The 26357-nt window shown below is 42.3% G+C and overlaps 1 protein-coding gene and 1 long non-coding RNA gene across 7 annotated transcripts in view; one reads left to right on the plus strand and one right to left on the minus strand.

The window, feature by feature from the left end:
* ROCK2 (Rho associated coiled-coil containing protein kinase 2) overlaps positions 1 to 26357 on the plus strand; it is a 170095-nt gene that overhangs the window by 140641 nt on the left and 3097 nt on the right. For 4 of the 5 annotated variants that reach the window (XM_053285616.1, XM_053285619.1, XM_053285617.1 and 1 more), the window contains 6 exons: positions 1495 to 1565; positions 3017 to 3105; positions 10884 to 10962; positions 11688 to 11949; positions 12805 to 13018; positions 25802 to 25924. In XM_053285616.1, coding sequence (XP_053141591.1) covers positions 1495 to 1565; positions 3017 to 3105; positions 10884 to 10962; positions 11688 to 11949; positions 12805 to 13018; positions 25802 to 25924 — 838 coding nt within the window. The remainder of the gene's footprint in view (positions 1 to 1494; positions 1566 to 3016; positions 3106 to 10883; positions 10963 to 11687; positions 11950 to 12804; positions 13019 to 25801; positions 25925 to 26357) is intronic. The other variant, XM_053285618.1, reaches the window with a different exon arrangement.
* LOC128340484 (uncharacterized) lies at positions 4065 to 10848 on the minus strand. Of its 2 annotated transcripts, XR_008313748.1 has the most exons (5): positions 10298 to 10848; positions 7543 to 7644; positions 7145 to 7339; positions 6162 to 6263; positions 4065 to 4617 (listed from the first exon to the last, which is right to left on the minus strand). It is a non-coding gene; the product is annotated as an uncharacterized LOC128340484 (long non-coding RNA). The 2 variants fall into 2 exon arrangements; XR_008313747.1 differs by lacking the exon at positions 10298 to 10848 and having other exon boundaries at positions 7543 to 8537.

The raw sequence follows: 26357 nt of genomic DNA on the forward strand, positions 1-26357 counted from the left end.
TTGTAAAATCCAGTATCTTTTCCCACACTTGGGGAAGTTGAAATCTCTGCCCCAGCCACAGTGCTGGATTTTGAAGAAATACTTATTAAAAGCAAGTTTTTACACATTTGAAGGCTAGATTAAATCTACATACATATTTATATTCATCCCATCAGTAGTTGTTTTTTAACAGACATCTTGATTTTTTTCAGCTGTATCAGGGATTCCCCAACCTTGGGTCTTTAAGCTATTGCTGGACTCAGCTTTCATCATCCTCAACCACAGTAGCCAAAGGCCACTGGGCTGGAGATGATGGGAGTTCTAGACCAGCATGTGAGGACCCAGGCTTGGGAACCCCTGAGCTATGTGATAGGTTAATAAGTGCAGTGCCTGTTGTATATTAAGCTGTATATGTAAGTAAGAGCCAAGAGACCCCTTTAGCTTTGCAGTCTGAGTTGCAAAGCTAAAGGGAAGAGGCAAGTCAAAAGCCCTCTTTTTTCTTAAGACATTTTCAAATTTTAGCAAGCTATCTTCATCTAGATTCAGATTGTAGGTAAGGTGGTATATTCATATTTTTATTAAGTATTAGAGTCTTTTTCCCATATGTGCCAGGATCTGTTTAATCCCTTTGAAGATTTCAGCAAAAAATACTTAAGGATCACCAAGGTCCCAGATCTTGCACTGTGAGCAGAAACTCCTTGGTACATCCTATAACATAATTTCATTTCAGGCACTCTTGTTTTATTTGAAACTAGCTGATCCGGTATAGAGCATCTGTGCTCCTATTTCACCACTGCCGCTTTTTTGCCTGCCCACCCCACCACAGTCTTCCTTGCCCGCACCCTGCCCTCTATCTTCTTCCTTCTCCGCCCGTCGGCAATCTGTTTCCCTGCCCGCCCCCTGCCTGCCTGCCGTCATCTTGTTTCCCTGCCCCCCGCCGGCCTACTGTTTTGCCACTGCCCACCACTGTTTTCTTCGGCTGGCCAGCCCCATTCATCACTGTTTTTTTTTGCCCGCCGGCCACTGCCACCATTTTCTTTCCCCCACCCGTCCCGTGGCTATCCGGCAGCTCTCCCAACTCCTGCGAGAGCTGCCACGCATGGGATTAGCCATGGGTGTGCCTTAGAGAAATATATATAAAGAAGATTATCTATAAGTATGGCCACAAAAGAATTTGCTGTGTACTCTGTTAATGTCTTTGCAAAAGGAAATTGAATGGATTACAACAGACATTATCTTAAATAGTAATAAATGCTTTATATGTTTCTGCTGCAGGGCATAAAACATTTACTAATAGGGATGTTTGGTGACACAGTTTTATGACTAGAGCTTTGCTCATTTTGCCTCTGGATTTCAGCTGTTTGAAATGTAATATTTGCTTGAAGAGGGGTTGTAGATGAATAGCATTTTTATCACTTTGCATATCGGGGTGTCTATTTAAAAAACAAAACGAAACACCACCCCTCAAATTAATATTTGTTGTTTAAATGTTTTCTTTTTTCAATATGTTTCTAGAGTCAAGACTAGAGGGTTGGCTATCCCTTCCTGCCCGAAACAACACTAAGAAATTTGGATGGGTTAAAAAGGTGAGAAATCTAATTCTTTGACATGTCAGCCTAATACTGAGATTTCCTAAAGTGAGTTTCTACTTTTCTAGATATGAAGTATGAATTAGCGCAAACAGTAAACTCAGCCTATGAGACCTCTCTCGTCGACAGTTCTGTAGGCTCCCACAACAGGCGGAAATGTTGGATGGGAAATAAATTGTACACATATAAAGCAAAAAAACAAGCTGCTGGATAATTTTCCTCAATCAATTATTTTTCTCTCAACTCTAAAGGTAAAGTGTGCCGTTGAGTTGGTGTCAACTCCTGGCAATCACAGAGCCCTTTGGTCGTCTTTGGCAGAATACAGGAGGGGTTTACTATTGCCATCCCCCATGCAATATGAGATGATGCCTTTCAGCATCTTCCTATATCACTGCTGTCTGATACAGGTGTGTCCCATAGTTTGGGAAACATATCAGCAGGGATTCGAACTGGCAACTCCATGCTTGCTAGGCAAGTCATTTCCTCGCTGTGCCATTAGGTGACAGCTACTTAGTGGCTAATCTTTCCTTAGGGGTTGAGAGGGGAAGGAGCAGGAAAAAATTAGAATTCTCAACAGGAAGAACTCTCACATCATGGGCTGCTCTCAACTGATGAATATAGCGCTTTCAAGTGCAATGTGTCCAGGCTCTATGTAAACCTAAAAATTACAAATGCGTGAAGCCATGTTTTGGATATTCTAAAGGTAGAATAACCTGCCACTTTAAGTGGCACAGCGGGGAAATGCTTGACTAACAAGCAGAAAGTTGCTGGTTCAAATACCTGCTGGTATGTTTCCCAGACTATAGGAAACACCTATATCAGGCAGCAGCGATATAGGAAGATGCTGAAAGGCATCGTCTCATACTGCACGGGAGGAGTCAATGGTAAACCCCTCCTGTATTCTATGAAAGACAACTACAGAAATCAGCACACTTTATCTTTACCTTAGAATAACCTATTTGCAGCTACAGATTGAAGTGATTTTTTCAGGCAAGGGGGAGTTACATTTTTAAAAAAATTTGGTTATGCAGCCGCAAGAACTTAAACTGCAGCTTCAAACCAAAGAAGAATTTAATCCAAGGGGTAGGTGCTTTTGTACAGAGAGTTGGTTTTTCTTTTTCTTTTTTCTTCTTGTTTTACCCAGTCTAGTTTGTATTACCTGTACCATATTGTAACTTTGAATGATTGTGCTTTTGCTTATACAGTTCTCATGCTGCTCTGTCGTTTGTCACTACACAAGTTGTGACTTAATACAGTTACTTGGAGTGATAGCTTTTACAAATGACTTCAAACTAGCCAAAGCTATTTCTCCAGTTAACTTGGTCTGTAAGTTCATCTTGTGGTATGGTTTTACCCTCTAAAAATATTATCACTGAAGAGATAATTTGTATTGGTCAAAATGAAATTGCAATTAAAAACTATGCTTGTATCTTTTTTTAAAAAAATAGTATGTGGTTGTAAGCAGCAAGAAGATACTATTCTATCACAGTGAACAAGATAAAGAGCAATCAAACCCTTATATGGTGTTAGATATAGAGTAAGTATTGTTATGTGACTTTATTCATTTGTTAACATACAATTAGTCACAAAAATCTTGGATAGAAAGATGTTACACCAATGCCAACAGAAAAATATAAATGATTTTAAAATGTGTCCATTGGTCCTGTGTGGATGGTGGTAATTATTATTTAAAAATACAAGTAGAGTACATAATATGAGAATAGAACATGTGTATCTAGTGCATTAAATCCCTTAGCCATAATTAAGAGAGTAGGTGCTATAGTTGAGACTTAGGTTGGCACTAACTTTAACATTCCCCAGGGCTTGGTACTAATCAGGATTTGAAGATAGCTTCTGAACATCTGGCTAGTGTTAACCATGTTTATGGATGACAGGTAGAATTTAGGAACATAGGAAGCTGCCATATACTTTTGTGAAGAACAGGTGGGGTGAATGAACCTGGCCCATCCATGGTTAAAGAATTAAGAGTGCTACATGTGTACCTGCCCATATATATGCCAATTCTATTGCATTTATTACCAATATCTTGTTCCAAGATGTTTGTAAATAAAAATGAACATGCTGTTGTGCAACCCTTAGTTTGGCTGTATTGCTTGAATGCATGCATCCACCCAGCAGTGGTGCTCAGGTACTTCTTATAAAAATGCAGTAAAACCTAAAGAGGCAAGTACAGTGGAAAGAAAAAAATGTGACAAGGTGGAAAACAATGAATTGGAGAGTCATTAAAATGAAACAGTAGAGAGAAAATCTTCGGGTGCTTTCAAGATATGAGGTGGAGATCTGGAGGGAAGAAGTTATACACTGAAAGCCCATCATAGCTGATAGCTTACTAATTTAGGATGGGGTGCCCAATAAGCAGTGGTGTTTGAGCACAGACTTGCTTTAGGCAAATATAGCCAGGATACAAGCTATTCTGGGCTTTTAAAAAAAAAAACCACCAAAAAACCACCACATAATAGTAATCCTTTATTAAACTCTGTTTGCCTCTCTGCAAGCAAGTCATGTAAATATACAATTGTCAAATTGGCAATAATCTTTGCAGCTGCTGGAAGTCTGTGAGACATGTCTAGTATCTGACTTCATAGGAAAGGGGTGATCAAAAATAGTTATCCAATCTTTTACTTGACCCACCACCTCCACCAGTATCTCTCCACAGGTTGGGAATGGACAGCAAAATATTAGCTGTCCCTCTCTACTAATATCATCTGAGATTTTCTGGGCCAAATAACTGTGACACATTCAGCTTTTGGTTCTTGGCTGCGATTTTGAACCATCCTACTCAAGCAAATAACATGCAGATCTGGATTGAGATCCGTCGTCGTCCATAAGAATGGGGGTAATGCACCTGCACAGGATCCTCATGGTAGAATGCTGCATCTCGTCAAGGTGACCAAATCTCACCCCCACACCTTCAGTGTGCTATTTAAGGGCGGGCCGAGCACCTGTTCTTCAGTTCTTCTCTAACCGCTGTTGTGTTCAATCCTCGGGCTGTTGCTCCTCGTCAGTTAAAGTTCTTCTTTATGAGTATCTGAAAAATTAAAATATATTGGACTATTTATCAGTTTTGACTTGGAAATGGCTTCCAGACTTTGCTGGCATTTTTTTTTCCAAATTTGAAACTGACTTTGACTACAAGTTGGAATATCCCTAAAATGGCTGAGGAGAAACAGAGCTTGAGCTATGCTTAATCTGTCTGGGAAAAGAGTACAGTGTCTCCTCGTGCAAGATATGCCTATCTTTATCAAAGCAGATGAGAAAAAATTGGGTCTTGTGGCTTTCCCCATTTATGATGAGGTGCTAAGTCCTTCAACATCAGGAGAACCCTGTCCTGCAACCTCATCCTCGACTTCGAAAACTTCAGTGTTGACAATCAAAGCCTCCTTCTATGAAACCACAGCCATCAACATTGAGCTCAACGATGGCATTATTTTGAATTCCCAAGATCTCTTCAAAGTCCGCTCCCCCTTCGACAACAGAACATTCAAAGTTGAAACGAAAACAGTCAGGATTGGAGGATCCTTGGTCTTCCCCGAGGCCGAAGAAATCCAAAACTGGATTTGACAAGGGAAAGGACACCATCTCCATCAGGTCTACAGACCCTGCCCTTGAAAGTCCTCGACCTCTGATGTCAGGGTTGACAGACATCTCTGGATGTCGAGAACTTCCACCTGAAAGGAACAACCAACATCGGAAACGCATGGAGTCGTCAATGTCAACAGCACATCGACACCGAGATTGTCGACACCGAGAGCATGCTCTGTCTCCAGCTCCCATTCCAATAAACTCTTTGCCTCCATCGACACCTGCAAATCGCCACCAGGAAATCCCTTCAATATCAACTCAAATTCCACCGACTCCAAAAGCACAATTTCCTTTTCCGACTTTAAACACACCAATGCTGTTGGCGTTGAGGTTAGTGACTCCTCAATGCCAAGCCCAGATACCAACTTTTGATGTCGAGGAGGAGGACAGGGACGCGGTATTAGATTCTTCCACTGCCCAAACCTTACGTTCAATACTCGATTCTACCTTCAGCATTCCCTCAGCATCTATGTTTAAGGATCTTCCTCCACAATCATTGGAAGTGGGAACTCCTAGGGAATCAGTTGCAGTGCAGTCCTTGATCCACCATACTATGGCACTGGGTACACTGATGGCTGTTCATTTGACAGACTCCTCGCCATGGCATACATGTGGCTGTGGGGGTGACATTGGCATCGAAACCTATGTGGACTAGATCTTCCAGTTTCCATTACAACTTTCAAGAGTACCAACCCTGGTACTCAAAGACTAAACCTTCTCTGCCGCTAACTACAGTGGTGCCTCTCATCTGTACTGTACACACCCTGGGTGGAGGTGATAATTTAGCCATGCCATCACAACCTATAATTAAAACTTTTTCGGTAGCCACACAAACTACTTCCTGGTCCCCGATAAAAGTTTTTAAAGTTGTGGCTGCACAGGCTGTTTACGAAAGCAGGGAGGCTGGAACACAAACACAGAGTATTCCTACTCTATGGAGAACGACTATTGAAACACAAACATACATACTACCTTCTTCGTCTCACTTACCTTTTGATCACCGTGGCTCTTCTGACTTCGAGTCCAATTCAGATGACCCAGACAACAGAGTGGATCCTCCAGTTGCAGTGCCTCCTACAACCCACGTCTCCCCTAATGAGAAAATGAGAGCGTATCACCGTCACATTATGGAGATGGCTAAAGTGCTAGGTCTCGATCTTAAATCTGAACTAGCCACTATTGATGACCCAGTCTATAATTTTATGACTAGGTCTGAATTAACTCCGCCAGTGGCTCTGCCTGTTCTCCCAGTCATTTCACTGGCTGCACAATGTGCATGGTAGGGAATACCTCAACCCCCATGTCTAAGCAACTGGAGAGTTTATATTGGGTTCAGGCAAAAGACAATGAATATCTTCCAAACTTATTTATTTATTTATTTATTTACGATATTTATACCTCGCCCCTCCAGTGCACTACTGCTCGGGGCGGCTCACAACAATAAGATAGACACAAGATACAAAAAAGTAATAAAATTAACTAAATTAAACAAGAAAAGAAAAAAGAAAAAAATTGTCAGATTAAAAACTACAATCCATTAGGTTTAAATTAAAATGGAAAATTATAAAAAGCTAAAGAACCTACCAGATATAACAATAATGATAATGGAGCATTAAAAAGCCTCTTAAAAAAGATGCATTTTAAGATGTTTTTTAAAAACACTGAGGGGAGGGAGCATGGCAAAGCTCTTCAGGGAGGGCGTTCCAAAGCCGAGGGGCCACAACCGAAAAAGCCCTGTCTCTAGTCCCCGCCAACCGGATCTCTGTTAGTGGTGGGGTCATGAGCAGGGCCTGAGGTGATGAGCGGAGGGCCCTGGCAGATTCATATGGGCAAATGTGGTCTGCCAGGTACCCTGGCCCCAAGCTGTGTAGGGTTTTAAAGGTTAATACCAGCACCTTGAATCTCGCCTGGAAGCAGACCAGTAGCCAATGAAGCTGACGCAGGATCGGTGTAATACTTGTGAAGCAACTTACACCCACGAGCATCCTTGCGGGAGCATTCTGAACCAGCTGAAGCTTCCGAACAGTCTTCAAGGCCAGCCCCATGTAGAGCGCATTGCAGTAGTCCAATTTGGATGTTACCAGATGTTAGCTTTCCTGCGCCTAACTCCCTAGTCATCAACTGTGCTACTTCATCGTCCTCTAAGTCTGGTCACCGGCATGCTACTCCTGCAGACAAAGAGGGTAGAAAAATGGATGGGGGGGGAGATTTATCCCACCTTTTGCCTGTCTGTTAAGATAGCAAACTATTCAGCATGCACTACAAAATACATCCATGGCTTATGGGAAGGTCTACAAAATGCCATGGAGGTCCTCTCTCTAGAAGAATTTAAAAAGTAATTCCAAGAAACAGATAAATCAGCTACACTCACCCGTCAGAAGTTGAGCACTGCCAAATACCTGGCCGAGTCTGAATCGCACTCCTTGGCAGCTCAGTTTCCCTGCGGAGGCATGCCTGGCTTTGCTGCACCAACCTGCAGGGCGATATGAAAGAGATAATTGAGGGCTTACCGTTCAATGGTAAGGGCCTTTTCAGTGAGGACACCGACTCCACGATGGAGAAAATGAAAAAATCTAAATTCACCACCAAAACGTTCACCGCATCAACATCTACCTCTTCCTATGGCTCCAAATACCATCCTTATTCAAAACAGAAGTCCACATTCAGGCAGCAGGAGTGAAAGCAGTACCAACCTTACTACAAACACCCTTTTCAAGGCAAGGGGAACAGACTGAGCCTCAGAAACGTCTTTGAGGTTCAGATCCACCCACTGTCACCACTACACTCCTCCCTTTTCCCGCCACAGGGGGCCACAACATCTTGGCAAGTGAAGGACAACACCAGTCTCACGAACTCTATTCTCCTACCAGAGACCAACATCGAGCTGGCACACCGTGCTCCTTCATGGCATCACATAACATTGGACTGCTGGGTCCCAAAGATCGTATTTTCAGGCTATGCCATAGAGTTCAGAACAAGATTTACAGGGATGAGGTTCACTCAACCCTCCCAAGCATTATTGGAGGAAGTGTGAATTATTATTGGAGGAGAGCCAGTGTGGTGTAGTGGTTAGAGTGCTGGACTAGGACCGGGGAGACCCGAGTTCAAATCCCCATTCAGCCATGAAACTAGCTGGGTGACTCTGGGCCAGTCACTTCTCTCTCAGCCTAACCTACTTCACAGGGTGGTTGTGAAAGAGAAACTCAAGTATGTAGTACACCGCTCTGGGCTCCTTGGAGGAAGAGCGGGATATAAATGTAAAAATAAATAAATAAAAGTGAGGAGCTTTTAGCCAAAGGGGCCATTGCCCTGTGGGTGCAGAGATGGGAGGGATTTTACTCCCTTTTCTTCCTGATCCCAAAGAGATATGGCAACATACGACCTATCATGGATCTATGCCATCTGAACAAATTTCTCCATGTGCAGAAATTCTGCATAACAGCATTACAAGAGATCCTACCTCTTCTATACCAAGAGGACTTGGCTGTCATCAAAGCAATAAAAGCCCTCCTACCACTTCTGCAGGGAAAAGTTGTACAAGTGCATTTAGACAATACCATTGTCCTGGCCTACATCAATCGTCAGGGAGGGACAGTTTCTCCAAGTCTTTGTGCACTCAGCCTACAATTATGGCATTGGGTCATCTGGCATCAAGTCCATCCGATGGCCATACACATAAAGGGCTAGACAACATCCTGGTGGATGACTTAAGTCGGGTTTTCCCACAACAAGAACATGAATGGGAAATCAAGACAGAATACATTACACCTCTCTTCATGAGTTGGATACGACTAGATAGATCTCTGCCACCTCAGAGAATACAAAGTGCACTCGTTTCTGCTCCAGAGCAGGTCACAACCCACAAGGAGACGCCTTCCAGCCCATCAACCACCAGGTAAGTGAGTGTAGAATTTGATCTGGGAGCACTAGACATAGGTCTTGACGATCCATATCCGGGCAGAAGACAGACAGAACCAATGCTGCAACCTGAGCATCTTTAATTGGGCATATCGCACCACTGTGTTGCAGGAGGCTACCACAAGAGCTAGATCTCTTAATACAGGACAATGGCAACATACTGCATCCAGATGTTCTCACACTCTGCTTAACAGCATGGTGGATTGATGCTTGCATAAGATCCTTCCAAACCAAATTTGTATCCACTCATTTGCATACCCATCAAACCATAGAATATATCCATGGTCTTTTAAATGTTAAGCTGGTCTAAGGACCATAATAAACTTATTGCTACTATCCTTGGTCCTTTCAACTTTGACAGAGGATCCATTTGAACCTATGGGTTCTGCCTCTGTCAAGCTAGTAACTTTGAAAACTGCCTCCCTTCTGTCCATAACTACAGCTAAATGCATTAGTGAATTGACATCTTTGCCAAAAGATTCGCCATATGCCAGAATTTATCCTGATAAAGTGCTAATGTGTATGGACCTGGATGTTCTACCCAAGGTGGTATCCGACTTCCTCCTCAACCAGGACATTGTTCTCCCTATGTTCTTCAGAGATCAATCTACACCTTTAGAATGTGCAGTGCACTCCTTGGATGTGCGGAGGGCGCTTTCATATTACCTGGATTGCACCAAGGACTTGAGATCTACCAAGCATCTCTTTGTAGCACACAGGGGCTCTGTGAGAGGCTCCTGTATTTCCAGACAAAGAATGTCCAGATAGCTAGTTGAGCTTATCTTGCTAACCTACAAGACACAGAATGTTCAACCACCTGAAGCAATGAAAGCCCGCTCTACCCATGCCTACGCTTCATCAGCTGCATAACTATTGGGGGTAACTTTCATGGATATCTGTAAGGCAGCAACCTGGTCCACAGAGTTACTTTTCATCAAACATTATGCCATAGATGTGTGCTCGGCTGTGTAGGTGAGCTTCAGGAGAAGCATTTTGAAGTGGGTATTACAATAGCTACTACTGCACCCTCCTCCATTGGAGCTAGCTAAACACTCATTCTGATGGATCTCGGTCCAGATAAACAGGTTACTCACCTGTAACTATTGATCTGTCAACAACCATGACTCTTCCAAACCACCCCTCTTCAGTAGTGCTATACTATGTGTGCATTGAGTGTGCATGCTATTCTCCTTTGATGATAAACTCACCTGATTCCGGATTATTGTCCTCCATGGCGGTCGTCCAAAAACTGAAGAGCAAACACCTGGCTCGCCCTTAAATGGCATGCTGAAGGCGTGGGGGCAGGACTCGGTTGCCTCAACGGACTATGGCATTTTTCACCGAGGGTCCTGCACAGGCGCATTACCCCCATTCTTTTGGATGTAGATGGATCTCTACCAGATCAGTAGTTACAGGTGAGCAACCTGTTTATCTAATTGAGCAAAGGATTTCATTCTGGCTTTCTAACCAGAGAAAGAGCTTATATATTCTGTCCACTTATTAATTTATTTTGAATTGTTATTGTTTGAAAAGTATAGGGAAAGTGATACAGATATTACTCCGAGTAATATTTGTTTGGTTTTAAAATATAGTAATTGAAGAATCTATGTAAGTAAGGCTTTAAAATACTACATGCATGTGTAGATTTAAATCTAAATTCTTTAGGGTTTGAGCTGAACTCAGCAAAAGGAAAGAGGAAAACTTGTATAGACTTCAATGGATTAAAATTGCTTACTTCATCATTTCATATTTTACTTACATTTTTGTCATCTTTCTGCATTTTTGCCTCTAAAGCAAATTGTTCCATGTCCGACCAGTCACACAAACAGATGTGTACCGAGCAGATTCCAAAGATATTCCTAGGATTTTTCAGGTATGTGTAGGACTGATGTGCATCTGTCTCTTAAATATAGTTTGTCCTGATGAACTCTAAAGAGAGAGTCCTTTGGATCACTCTAACTAAAAATCAAATCAAAATTCTGTGGTATATGGTGTATGATCTGTCCCTTCCCCCAGGCATACTTGTCCTACTTCTGTGCCTATCATCTGTCTGTTGGATGCAATGTTAAAATGGGACTACATGCAGAAAGTCCAGAGTCTATAGGTTTGAATCACACAAGCCTTAACATACAAAACCTATAGGAAGTGATGCCACAGTTTAGGGTAGCAGGGGTTGGATTTCATGTTTGTAGTTCCTGTATATTGTGTCTGACAAGTGAATGGGCCGAATGCTTCAAGCCCTGTCTGAACTGCCGCTCTGTCATTTTACTTCCTTACAGGCTTCCCTCTCCCCACCCTTTCTTTTGAGTAGAAACAGAAAATTCTCCTCATAGCCACGTTCAATTCATTCTCTCTCTCTCATATATATATTATACCGCCTGATATGTGCCATCTCTAGATGGTGTACAAAATTTAAAACACAATATAAAACAGAGTAAAAACAGTTAAAATTACAAAAAATAAAGTGAAACAAGCTCGTGATAAAAACAAATTAAACAGTTTAAAACTAATTTCAGTTAAAAGCCTAATAAATTCATTTGGGAAACATACCCTGTATCTCAAGAATTACTGGCATGGTTCTTTCTGTTTTTATTCCAGATCCTGTATGATAATGAAGGAGAAAGCAAAAGGGAGCAAGAATTTGCTGTAGAGTCTGTAGGGGAGAAATCAAATTATATTTGCCACAAAGGACACGAGTTCATACCTACTCTGTATCATTTCCCAACCAATTGTGAGGCTTGTATGAAGCCCTTGTGGCACATGTTCAAACCTCCTCCTGCTTTAGAATGCCGTCGCTGCCATATCAAATGTCATAAAGACCACATGGATAAAAAGGAAGAAATTATAGCACCTTGCAAAGGTATTTAATAAATGACTGCATAGTATAACTTGGATTGGTCTCTTAGGAAAGTGAGATGCAGCTACTGGGTCTTGTGAAGTACCAGCAGAAGTATTTCTAAGAATAAGTTTTCCCTGCCTTTCTGAAGCATAATTAGAAAAACATACAACTTTCAAAATGCATGGGTAACTTGGCATGACTTCTGCATCTGCAAGTTTCAGAATTTCTACCCTCAGGGAACCCGTTCCACATTGATTTCTGTCAAAGAATCACTATGTACTGTAGAATAATAATAATAATAATGATAATAATAATAATAATAATAATTATTATTATTATTATTATTATTATTATTATTATTATACCAAAATATGAGGTTTATTGTAGTGTGTGCAGCCAGTTCACACAGAGCTGAAGAATTCACCATAGTATGTACCCAATATCTCCAGGCTGCGCATTGCAAGTGAAGATTGGTGGCTAGTTGTTCCTCAGGAAAGCTTGTCCGCCATGATCTTCTGAGAAAAAACTAACAAACCAAGCACTTCCAAGATTCCCTTCATACAGTTTCAAAATCACTCTTTTATATTGCCAAGGAAGCCCAAACAATTAGGTTTATATTGCTTTCCTGTCATTTGACTGCTGTTTGGCAAGTTATCTTCTTGGCATTAGGCATGATCCAGCCTAAGTTAAGCCTGTGAATTTCAGCAGGAGAATTAGTATGTTCTTAAACTAATGGCTGTCTTAAATGGTTTAATTTTCACTGGATGTGGCCACTATTTGTAGGAACCAGATCTGCTTATTTCCCATGTTAAGTACAGTGAGTTCAATTTTCATGAGCATCCATTCTGAGATGTTGATTTTAATATTACCTTTCAGTAAATTATGATATTTCAACTGCAAAGAATCTACTACTGTTAGCCAATTCTACAGAGGAACAGCAGAAATGGGTGAGCCGTCTGGGGAAAAAGATTCCCAAGAAGCCTCCAACACCAGATCCTTTTGCACGATCTTCACCAAGAACTTCCATGAAGGTACAGCCAAACCAGTCTATGAGACGGCCAAGTAGACAACTTCCTCCAAATAAACCAAGGTAAAAAGCCACACAAGGGTCATGACTGGATTACATTGTTACTTTAGATAACCATGTTGGATCGTTCACCTAGGCAATTCTAGAGATGTGTTTATATGTCTGAAAACTGTTGAAGTGTGGCATCTATTTCAGCATTTTTATGACTTGTACCACCACACTGTATTTAGCCTGTTTTGTCTTAAGAGATCTTTGCTATCTATTGGAATCCCTTTTCTTCTAACCTTTTTGAAAGTATTCTGGGAAGAAGGGGTAGAAACAGCCAGCTGCATGGAACTGATAATGGATGTTCAAGGCTAGAGCACAAGTCAAATCCATTTCTCCTTAGCAAAGCAATAAAGCAATAAAAAGATATTTTTGGTACTGCATTAGTGGAAGCATTGAATCACTGGAATGCTTTGCTTTTAATGGTTTATTACCATTCCATGCTAATTAGCCATGTGTCTTCTGCTGATGTCTTCCATTAAGTAAAGTTGCATGAGTTTGAAGGTAAGGCCTTGCTGTGCTTCAAATCCCTAAGTAATCAAATGAGCTACATTTATATCCTGTTTGACTCAAAGAATGAGGCAATTTGCTGCTGCTTCATCACCACCACTTTATTATGTTGCCAAATGATTTCCTGATTTCTCAGGTTGTCCTGTCTATTTTGCTTGCATTTTGTGTATAGTTTATAGTGCAGACTTCAGTGGGTGTTTTAACTGATTAGCCTGGCTACACAAGTCAACAGCAAATATTCTCTAGTCTGATTTTTAGCTTTGTATAATAGACAATGTTTGCGTGTTTGACAAAATTAGAGCCCTTTGTTACATATTTGCTATGGTTTATATCTTGTCCTAAGCGCTTCTGCAGGCCAAAACCAGAATCCTCAAATGGACCCCAGTATCTGTAGGCAGTTTCTGTAGGTTCAGGTTACCCATCCTGATTAGGTGAGCCACTGCATTTGCATCAGCTGCCATGTCTGTATAATTTTTTAAGAGTACATGATATCGATGTTGTTACATTTATTCTTCCTTGATATTATAAAAACATAATGTTAATTTCTGGTTCTGAGAGAAAATGGTCACAAACAATTTATGAGTGAAAACAACATATATCGTGCCTTTTGGTGTTTATTTTCTTCTCCCTCCCCCTTTTTTAAAAAGTTCTGGGCCCGTCCTTCGAATTATTCTTCACTGACACTCCACCCCCACCCGATACTGTGTGTATTAACATTTCAACAGTAAGTAATAGGGACCTACAGCTCAAGAACAAATGCATGCTGAGAACTAACTGTGAGAACTAACTGTGACAACTTGGCTATAAAGCCTAAATGACAATATCTTTGAAAGATCTGTATCAGCTTGGATATGAGGAATAAATTATTGGAATGATAGTAGGTATCACATTAGCATAGAGGTAAAGGTTCAAGAATTTAAATATTTTGCTGCTTAAATCTTACAATCCACACTCTTAAATCTTACAATCCACATTCCATTATAGTTTTGTAAACAAAGCAAAAACAATATTGTCATCTTACAGCAAGTCAAATTTAGAATATGTCAGAATGATGAAAGATGTTTTTTGTGTGCTTGATGCTTTTCCTGTTGGTGGTGCATTTAAAATAGCAGTGGAGATTTATGGGTAATACTGAAGTTGAAAAGACTTTTGAAAGACTATGAAAAGAAATATGTAATATGAGATTATTCTGACTCAATATAGAGAGTGTTAGATGCATTTCTGAATCTCATTGAAATCAGTGGGGCACATATATTATACCTTTTGTTTTTGTTAGAACCTACCACTTTTAACTAAAGCAAACATCCATTTTCAAGTTTAGTATGGTTCTAACTAGTTATTGAGTTGGGCTAGAATTTCCTGTTCTTTCCTGGAAGAAAAAAGCACCAGATGACTGACAACAGCATGACTGCTGATGAGATTGGGACCAACGGTAAATTCCAGATCAAATAAATCCTTACATACAAAAAAGGCCTTTAATTTCCCAGAATGTACCCAGAATGTTGGGGGCAATATGCTAAAATCATTGTAAACCGCTTAGAGAGCTCCGGCTATAGAGCGGTATATAAATGTAAGTGCTGTTGCTATTGCTATTGCTAATTTGTTGTACCAGTAAATCATTCCTTTGGGTAGGAACTGTGAAGATCTTTAAGAGGGGATCCATGGTCCCTTGCAACTGTGTTTTGTGCTCATGCTCAAAATGACTGTGGAAGAATTACAAGCTCCTCTTGGGACGGTCTTCGTCCCACCGCCTCACACCTGCATCGTGCCGTTATCTAAGTGGGAAAGCACCCGATTGCCTTAGTTCCTTCATGACCGCTGCATAGGTTGCATAGGTTCGCTTTTCTTCTCATTCCTATGAAGAGATTTTGTGTGTGTTGCAGAGACTCTTCTCATTTTTCCTTTTTACTCCAGCTCTTCCTTATGACTTTGCTGATTACCATCCGTGAAAGGAGAAAAAGCTTAGGGGAGACTGTCATCTCCCAAACCGGCTATCCCTACACCAAGGCATGTGGATTCAACTCCTGGTACTCCTTTAGGTCCAGTTAATTCACCATTACAATCTGCTGCTACTTATGTTCCTGAGGAATCCTCACGGCCACCGGTTCAGCCTGCTGACCCACCAGTTTAGATCACCACCCCCCTGCCCCCCGGGATGACAGCTCTGATGGGGAATATACCTCTATGTCATCTGCTCAAGAGACGAAATCTTATCAAGTCTTAAGATAGGGCCAGTGTGCTTTACCTTGAAATCAAAGCCCTTGTACAAGATTTATCTGACCCTTTCTACAACTTTATGGCATCATCATCTACAGCTCTTAGCCAGTTCGACTAAGATAGTGTGGGAATCCCCAGCAGCTTCTATCTCTACTTCCAAGTGCTTTGAAAGCTTATATAGGATTCAAGACGATTCTTTTTGTTTAAACATCCATTTTGTTTAAACATCCTCCACGCCCACAGCATGCTTTTTAAAGACTGGCCAGTGCCATGTTCCTCAGTTATTTTCTGACATCCGTTGCATTCAGCCCTTGGTCTGTCGCTCCTTGTTGGATAAAGTTCTTCAGAATTTTTTCTTCATAAATTCATCTGTTTTAAAAAAAAATAATGGACTGTTATTTCAGTTATTTGACTTGTTTTTTGCTTCCAGACAACATTGGCATTATTTGACCTTCGAAACAGGCTTTGGACTATTCTTTTGATTATCATTATGGCTGAGGAGAAACTGATCTTTAAGAGTGGCAAGGGATGTAATGCTAAACTCTCCTCTAAAGACCTCCGTGACTTGTGTCTCATCTGCCTTGGAGAGGAAGACCGCTTTTCTGCTTGCAAGATATGTCTGTCTTTCTCTAAACAAACTCACAAGAATCAGGCTCTGAGGCTTTATGCTGCTATATAAGACGAGGCACTAAGTCCCTTGGTTCTGGGCAAGCCCCACCCTTTGCCATCAAAATCGCCATCGAAGACAAGTCTCAACACCAAAGTCTTCAAAAACATCGACATCGAATCAGCGTCTACAGCTTTTAGGAGCCCTAAGCCACCTTTGGGAGTTGGCTCGACTTTGAAGCAATCGAAGTCCAAGACCAAACAGTCAGCTTTGGAAGCTAACTCATTGTCTCCAAGATCAAAGAAGTCTAAAACTATAGATCTAACCAAAGACTGTACACGGTGGCCCTAGGATCTATAGCATCTAACATTTGACAATGTACAGTCCTCAAAGTTGAAGGTTACCCTCGACATCGATCCTTCGACTTCAACATCAAAAAGGTCTAAGATCCATTGGAACCACATGAGCCTCTCCACGCTGACTGCCCTTCGACTCCAATGCAGTTGATGTCAAGGACTCGATCTCTGTCACCAGCTCCAACACCGATTAATTCCTCTGCCCCTTCTACGCCTGCTGATTGACGCTGAGATGCAGTGTCAACAATGCAGTTGGGAATCGAGGAGTCACCGTGTCAACAGTGCATGTACCTGTGCATCAAGGCAAGTCTCACTTCAATGTCAGATGCCAGTTCAGTTCAACATTGATGAAAAGGATTCAGACAGAGGTGCAGAATTAGACCCTCCACTGCACACACATTACTGTCGATCCTAGACTCATCCTCCAGCACTCCTTATATGTCCACATTCAAAGGGTTTCTCCCGACAGGCGCCGGTGGATCACAACTATGCACAACTACACCGACATGATCTGTCCCTGTTCATTTAGTGGACCAGCCATCTTCTTGTACCATGCTGCCCACTTAGAGGAGCCATCTGTTTGGCACTCCTGTGGCTTTTCTCATACTTTGGCTGCGGATTCAAAGCTTGCTATGGCTGCTTTTGGCATCTCCTCTCCTGGAGTTACATATGACTATCAGGAAGGAAGATCATGGAAGTTGACTCATTTGAAGTCTTACCATTCCCTTTCTTCTTCTTTGGCAGTAAATAACTTGGCGAGTGGGGATGCACCTGCTTTATCGAGCAGACCTGTTATGCTAACTTCTGTGGGCTACGCAGACCATTACTTCAACTCCTGTGCCTCGTGTGTCTATGGTGACACAAACAGTCCCACTGCTACCAAAACCTCCGTACTTGGATGTGGGGACTCAAACGCGTTCTCAGCCTTCACCACCTGTGAAGTCTACTTCTGAGACTCAAACATACATCCCACTTTCCCCAACTGGTTCACCTTCAGACCATCAAGGCTCCTCAGACTTCAAATCGGATCCAAACGAACGGGGCAGTTTGACAGATTGCCCTACTGATGTGCCATCCTCTACCTATGTCTCCCTTAACGAAGAAAGCCTACCATAAACACATTAAGGAAATGGCGGAGGCTCTGGGCTTGGACCTGAAATCTGAACTAGCCACCATAGACGATCCCGTCTATAATATTATGGTGAAGTCACAAACAACTCAACCTATGGCTCTCCCTCTTCTCTCGCTAATCTCCAGGACAGCAAAGTGTGTGTGAGAGGCTGTTCATACATCAACCCCCAACCTCCAAATGTTTGGAAAGCTTATATCGCATCCAAGAAAAGAGCAATACTTACCTGCTAAAGCATCCTGCTCCTAACTCCCTGGTCATCAACTGCACCACCTCGGCGAAATCTGGGAGGCGCCACACGACTCATGCAGATAAATATGGGAGAAAGGTGGATCCCTTAGAGAGGAAAATCTACTCCACGTCATAACTATCAATTAAGATCACAAATTATTTGTCCTGCACAGCTAAGTATGATCATGGCCTGTGGGAAGCCCTTCAAAATGACTTAGACAGTCCGTCACCTGAAGAGTTTAAAAGGAGATACCAAAAAACCTTGAATAAATCAGCTGCCCTCACTCGACAACAACTGAGCTCAACGAAACATCTGGCCAAGTCTTGTATTATGACCATGGAGGTCTCACTACAGAGACATGCTTGGCTTCACCCCTCTTCTCTTCAGAGCGATATGAAATAGAAGATTGAGGGCTTGCCCTTTGATGGTAAAGGCCTTTTCAGCAGGCTACTGACTCCACAATGGAGCAATTAAAGAACTCCAAGTTACTGCAAAGACTTTTACCACCTCAACTTCAACTTCTTCTTATGGGGCAAAATACTAGACAAAAGCCCTTGTTCAGACAACTGGAGCGCTGTGATTTCAAAAAACAGCACCCTTATAAGTGTTCCTGTTAATGTAAAAGGCAAAATCACCCAATCACAGCACACAAAACTGGAAAAGCCTCAAAAGCATCTTTGAGGAACAAGACAGCCCACTGTCTCCTCTACACTCCTCCCTCTTCCCACCACCAGGCTGTTAACATCTTGGCAAGCGAGCAACTCAACCAGCCTTGCAATCCCATCCCTTCCTTCAGCTCACCCAATCACCCAATCACAGCACACAAAACTGACAAAGCCTCAAAAGCATCTTTGAGGAAAAAGACAGCCCACTGTCTCCTCTACACTCCTCCCTCTTCCCACCACCAGGCTGTTAACATCTTGGCAAGCGAGCAACTCAACCAGCCTTGCAATCCCATCCCTTCCTTCAGCTCACGATTCCATCAGGCTGGCACGCCATGCCCCTGCACAGCCCCGCATAACATTGGACTGCTGGGTCCTGAAGATTATATCCTTGAGATATGCCATAGAGTTCATAATGGCCCCATACTTTGCAAGGATCCCTGGCGATACAAGAGGAAGTGAATGAGGAGTTCGAAAAGTGCACAATCACCCCTGTGCGGTGGGTGCACAAACATGAGGGTTTTTTCTCCTGTTATTTCCTGATCCCAAAGAGGGATGGCAGGATCTGCCCCATCATGGATCTACGCTACCTAGACAAGCTTGTCCGTGTAAGGAAATTTCACATGATAGCGTTGCAAGAGATCCTACTGCTTCTCTATCAAGAGAATTGGCTTGCAATGATGGATCTGAAAGATGCGTACTTTCATACTGGTATAAGGGAACAACACAGGAAGTATTTAAGATTTACCGTAGGCGAACATGTGTACTAATACAAGTCGTTACCCTTCAGACTTTCTACCACCCCAAGGGTATTTACCAAGTGTATGACTGTTGTGGTGGCCCATCTGAGGATGCAGGTATAGTAATCTACCTGTTCTTGGATGATTGGCTCCTGACATCCAAAGACCAAGGAGAGTTATATTCTCAGACACTGTATGTTTTAAATTTCCTCCAAGACATGAGGATCCAAGTCAATTGGGGAAAGTTCCATCTAAAACCAGTGCACATCATCAACTACATTGGAGGAATCTTGAACAAAGAGACCAGGAAAGCTTGCTTACTCAAAAAACAATAAGATTGTATCAGAGATCTGATCCACGAATTCTGACAACATCTGTCGCAGCCGGCTCAACTCATTCAGTGACTCTTGGGCAGTGTTCTCTAATTTTTTTCATCTGTGTTGCGTAATGAGTTTTGTTCTGGGCAGCAGTATCAAGACAGTGTGAGCACCCATGGATTCAGAGTGGAACCCTCCTGATTAAACCTGAGCAGGATCTAAAATTAACTGAGCAGACATCAAAAAATGAGTGAGCGTGCACACATGTGCATGCCTTAGAGGGAACACTGCTCTTGGGTCTCATGGCATCCTGCAACACAGTAGTATGTTATGCATGTTTGAAGAAGTGAAAGCTACAACTTTGGTTTCTATCAGTTTTCTATTGGAACTTGGACAGTCAGCACAAGAGTCTGGAAATTGTGGTTCAGATACTACACTCCCTTTCATGGTGGTCAAATGGCTGGAATCTCTTAGAGGGGGTTCCTTTTCAGACTCTGACTCGCTCAACTTGGTTGACAACGGACGTGTGTCTACTGGGTTGGGGCGTCCACTGCAAGAACCATCAAATTCAAGGCAAGTGGACCCCACAACAAACTCAGTTTCATATCAGCTCATTGGAACTGCTAGCCATCTTCCAAGCGATGAAGGCCTTCCTACCACTTCTACAAAGCAAAGTTGTGCAGGTGCAGTTGTACAACACCACTTCCCTGGCTTACATCAACCACCAGTGTAAAGGACCCTTCGCAATCTCAGCCTCCAACTGTGGCACTGGTGTATCAGGCATCAGGTTTACCCAATAGCCATCCATATAAAAGGCCCAGACAATATCCTAGCAGGAGATCTGAAGTCGCATGTTTGCGCAACAGCAGCAACATGAGTGGGAGATCAAAACAGAATAAATTGCTCCCCTCTTCAACAACTGGATGAGCCCCACTATAGACCTGTTCAAAACTTTGGAAAACACAAAGTGCACCTGTTTTTGTTCAAGGGCGGGTCACGACCCACACTCACTGGGGGATGCCTTCTAGATGGACTGGTCTTGAGAGATGCCATACATGTTCCCACCACACCCATTGATCAGCCACATGATGGCATGTCACCTGATTACTCCAAGATAATACATCCTAGTGACTCCATGTTGGCCAAGAAAACCATGGTTTCCACAGGTACTCAAACTATTGGGAAACCAGTACCAGAAATTGCCACAAATCGTCTGACACACAACGGTCATATCCTACACCCAGATGTACTCACACTCCATCTGACAGCATGGTGAATCGACTTCTGAGTAACATCTTGCTCAACTGTAGGAAGCCTTCCACCAGCTGTAACTATTTGGGCAAATGGCTGTGTTTTAAGATATATGGCAGAGCGCCTGGTTTTCACCCTAAGCAAGTGACCATTAAAGATGTACTCCTCTATTTGACTACTTTGAAATTGCAGGGTTTGGCTAATGTGTCCCTTAAAGTTCACTTGGCGGCACTCTCTTCCAAACTTGCAGGCTCTGCTGGTAAGACTCTTTTCTCTCACCTGGAAAGGCCTGAAAGGCCTCATGAATGTATACCCACTTATTCATACTCCTGTGGAACTTTGGAACATATCCTTGGATATTGGCCCAGAGCCCATTTGAACCAAAGGGTACTACTTCCATCAGTCTAGTAACTTTAAAAATGGCTTTCCTACTGGCCATAACTATGGCAAAGCGTGTAAGTGAACTGACAACTTTGAGGATTGACTCCCCATACACCAGGTTCTATCCTGATCATGTGCTCATGTGTATGGATCCCGACTCATTACTCAAGGTGGTATCTGAATTCCACCTCAGTCAAGATACTGTTCTCCCTACATTCTTCAGGGATCCTCCTACACCTTTGGAATGTGTGCTGCACTCTTTGGATGTGCACAGGGCACTTTTACATTACCTAGACCGCACTTAAGACTTTAGGTCCACCAAGCACCTTTTTGTACCATACAAGGATCCTACTAAAGGCACCTGCATTTCCAGATGGCTAGTTGAGGTCATTATGCTGACCTACAAGGCACAGGACATAACTCCACCTGAAGCAAGTAAGGCCCACTCTACCCATGCCTATGCTTCATCAGCTGCACACCTTTCAGGGGTAACCTTCACAAATATCTGTAAAGTAGTAACATGGTCCACAGAGTTATCTTTCATAGAGCATTATGCCATAGATGTGTGCTCTTTGAAGCTGCCAAGGCGAGCTTCAGGAAAGGCATTCTGAAATGAGTGTTACAGTAGCTACCACTGCAATCTCCTCCACTGGGAGCAAGCTAAACACCAATTCTTACAGATCTCAACTTATCTCGATCCAGCTAAACAGGTTGCTCACCTGTAACTTATGATCTGGTAGATATCCGTCAACATCCATAATATTCTTTGGAACCACTCCTCTGGAGTAGTGTTCCGTTATGTGTGTTCAGAGTGTGCATGCTATTCTTCTTCGACGATGAACTCCTCTGATTCCAGATGATCGTCATCCACGGCGTTCATCCAAGAACTGAGGAACATGGCACTGGCCCAGCTTTAAATAGCATGCTGTGGGCGTGGAGGCGGTGCTTGGTCACCACCACAAGCTGCAGCATTCTATCACGAGGGTCCAGCACAGGTGCAGAACCCCCATTCTTCTGGATGTTGATGGATCTCTACCAGATCATAAGTTACAGGTGAGCAACCTGTTTTTCGTCTTTGTGCTTGACAGTTAAGCTCACCAACTACATGGCTTGTATGGCTAAGTACAACTATTCTGTATGGGATGAGCTCAGTCAAGATCTTGAGTGGGTCCCAGACTCCTTCCATGAAAAGTTGAAGGCTGTCCTGGCTAGGTCAGTAGAGGTCACAAAACAACATCTGAGCATCTAAGCCAAGCATCTCACTGAAACGGAGCCGAGATCCTTGGCTGCTGCCATCTCTCTCTACCAGTGACCGGATGGAAGGAAAGAGATTGTTTATTCCCTTCAAAAATCTCTTTGCATCTGGGTGAGAAAAAAGCGATTTCCCATCCCAGCCAGGATGTCTAGATGAGAGGGCTGTGAGAAGAACCTTAAGAGATGTGTTAGAAAGTCCTGTGCACTTAAGAGTCTTTGAATAAAGCAGCACCTGGCGGATTGAGGCAGCAAAGGGGTCAAACTCTTTGGTGGCAGCATAGGAAGAGAAACAAGTCCACTTGCAGGTGTAATTTCTATGTGTGGACTCCTGCCTCACATTCAAAAAGATAGTGTCTAAAAGTTTAGTCTCCTGGCAGTTAGGATGTTCCATTACTTGTTGTGGTTTTGCGGGGAGGCATTTTGTCCTTTAGGGGCATTCTTGGGCACATGGAGACACACACAGCACACCACAGTCAGTTCAGGGCTGTTTTGAGGGCTTTAAAAAAATGTCCCTCCACCCTGGAACCTCACCCACCTTTCTTTCCCATAGCCCTAATGCCTCGTTCCTGGTGGTTCCATTCCTCACAGTAGTAGGCTTGGAACAGAACCCCCGCGAATAACGAGGTTCTCCTATACTGGCTTTAGAAAGCATTCTCTCTTGATGTGAGCTTTGTATACAGATGTGTAAAAATTGTATCTTTAGCAACTGTGAGACTTTTTGTATAACTTTCAGCAGTGGTCAGTTAAATGTGATTGCTTTTTCTGTAGCAATGTTTGCTGAAATGGTTTAATGTAATGAGGTACTATGGTTGGGGCAGTGCAGTGTTCTCTCCACTCCGTTCATCATTCGACAGAAGGGCAGAGTGCCAGGGGCAGGAAACAGCTGCTCTGTCAGTCTGGTCAGGTTTGTCCTGGTTGGAGCATCAGTTGGGCTCATGGAATTGGGAGCAGAGAGAACATGAGCCTCAAGCTTGAGAAGTTCAAACTGTCATTCAAACTGTGCTTTGGTATGATGTCTGAATTGAGCATATGTACTTAGAATTATTGTCTAATCATATAGGCTTTAATCAAATCTGCATAGATTTGAATATTAAACTAAGATTTAATCAAGTTATAGCTCTAGTTGATAAAATTGATTCATTTTCTTAGGCTGTCAGCTGCTGTGAGTGTGATTGTTTTGTGGAATGTATCAGCTTATTCATTTAGTTTCACATTTTTGGAATATCAAATTGTGGCAGTTAGGGTCCTATGTTAAGATTTATTTTGGTTCAAAACCTATTGTGCCTAGGTATGTTGGAAAGATAGTAAACCTAATTGTTCTTTCTATCCAACTTTCATCTTAAACAAAGGTCTCATTCCTATCCTTTGTTTTTAAGCCCCGTCAGTCCCCCAGTTGTCAAAATCCGCTTTTCATCTTCCAGACTAGCCAAGCTGTCTCTTTCTCCTTGTAGAATTTCAAAAGGAGCCTGTGAAGCAGTCTGAGAAATTAATGCTTTTGGGAATTGTCGGGGGGAGTGAAACATTGTAGTTGTTAACTACTTTGGCCTCTGGGCCAGTGGTCCCTCTAATTTTTTTCATCTCTGTGTGGAATGAGTTTTGTTCTGGGTGACACAATCAAGGCACTGTCTGTGAGCATGCATTCAGAGTGGGGCCTTCCTAATTCAACCTGAGTGGGATCTAAAATTAACTGGGTGGACACCAGAAAATTTGTGAGCGTGCGCACATGCCTTAGAGGGAACAGTGCTCTGGGCCACTGTCATGGCCATCAGCCAACATCTAGGCTAGTGTTGCGCTAGTGGAAGGACACTGCAGAAAGAAAGCGTGTTCTAGACTAGTTCTTGAATTAGTGAAAGATGTTGACAAGTTGTGTAACTTTGTATGTGTCCTAGAGAAGGTCTTTCACTTGTGGCTGTGCAATATTGCAAAGCACCACAACTACCTACATCTTCACGTATGCACAACTTCTCATGTCATTTATGGTAGGAAGAGCCTTATGCAGACACTGGTTTGCTTTAAACACACATTATTTCCTCAATCCAGCAAGATGGATTGATTTAAATCAAGGCAAGTTAATTAGCAATGTAAAGTACCAAGAAAAAAGGGCAATTTTAAATAATTGATAAATTAAAATTTTACAAGCAAGAGCCAGTGGTACATAAGAACATAAGAATAGCCCTGCTGGATCAGGCTCAAGGCCCATCTAGTCCAGTATCCTGTTTCACACAGTGGCCCACCAGATGCCTCTGGGGAACCCATAGGCAAAGTAGTTACTGGGAGCATTAATATACTCTAAAGATGAAAGGTGAATGCCCGTGTGCTTTGATTAGTAGGTAGGAGGTATATTTATCATCAGAATAGTAGCTCTGAGCCAGTTTTAGAGATCAGGCATAACATAGGAGTAATAGATCATTGAAAGCTGGTCTTGTGGTAGCAAGCATGACTTGTCCCCTTAGCTAAGTAGGGTCTGCTCTGGTTGCATTTGAGTGAGAGACCACATGTGAGCACTGTAAGAGATTCCCCTCAGAGGATAAAGCCGCTCTGGGAAGAACAGAAGGTTCCAAGTTCCCTCCATGGCTTCTCCACAATAAGGCTGAGAGAGATTCCTGCCTGCAACCTTGGAGAAGCCGCCGCCAGTCTGTGAAGACAATACTGAGCTAGATAGACCAATGGTCTGACTCAGTATATGGCACCTTTCTATGTTCCTATGAGATGGCTCAATGGATGGCGCTGTGGTTGACATGCAAGTTCCTAGCCCCATTATCAAGCCATCATATAAGTATGTGAACTATTATGCTACATGTTGACTTACTGAAAGTGTGCTTTCCCCCACCCCCCACCCCAATACCTATTGTTGTGCAAGAAAAACAGCCTTTCATAGGAGGGTCATAAGACATTACATGATCACTTTCTGTTCAGATTTCATTTTGAACAAGGTTGTTTTGAAAAGAGAAGGTGAATATTTCCCAAACTTGAGATTTTTTTAAAAATCCAGTTTTTGTTTTTAAAAAATAATCCATTCTTATCTCCCTGACACATAGGACCTCTGTCACAAATAATACACAGGGGGGAAATGTGTGTTGCAATATTTATTATCATGTTAAGACTGTTTTTAACAGCTCATAAACTTTAAAACCTCATTTTGCAGATTGCTTGATTTGGCATGTAAAGACTGGGATTGGTCATTTGATGATGTTGATTTTGATGATATTGATGTTTTTGATGATGACGGTGAAAGCGATGATGATAACGATGTATTTGTTCTGAAGAGGTAAATAGGGTGATTATCCCTAGGAAGAATGAATTGGCTTTCTTAAAATAAAGCATGCTGTTTGGATTTTTCCCAGAGAAGAAGCATGTGAGCTCAAATGCTGCCCCAAAGCAATTTTTATTTTTAAAAAAACATATTCAGAAATGTTCAATACATGTATTGGACCTTGAAATTGTGATTCTCAGTATCCACATATTAAGCTGTGTGTCACAACATACTTTTCAAGTATGTGTTGCTACCTTCCTGCAAATCATTTTAAAGAAACACAACACCATGTAGTATTTTTCATCCTTTATATGTTACTGCAACCTGAGATGTGGGCAGCAACATATATCTGTTTTGAAGTGTGGTGCAGCTTTTCATCTAGCTGGTGACTTGCATCTTGCATTTCCTGATAGTGCTGTGAAATTTAAATATGACTTGGCTTTCTCTG

Source organism: Hemicordylus capensis, chromosome 1 (genome assembly GCF_027244095.1).
Source record: "Hemicordylus capensis ecotype Gifberg chromosome 1, rHemCap1.1.pri, whole genome shotgun sequence".
NCBI classification, from domain to species: domain Eukaryota; kingdom Metazoa; phylum Chordata; class Lepidosauria; order Squamata; family Cordylidae; genus Hemicordylus; species Hemicordylus capensis.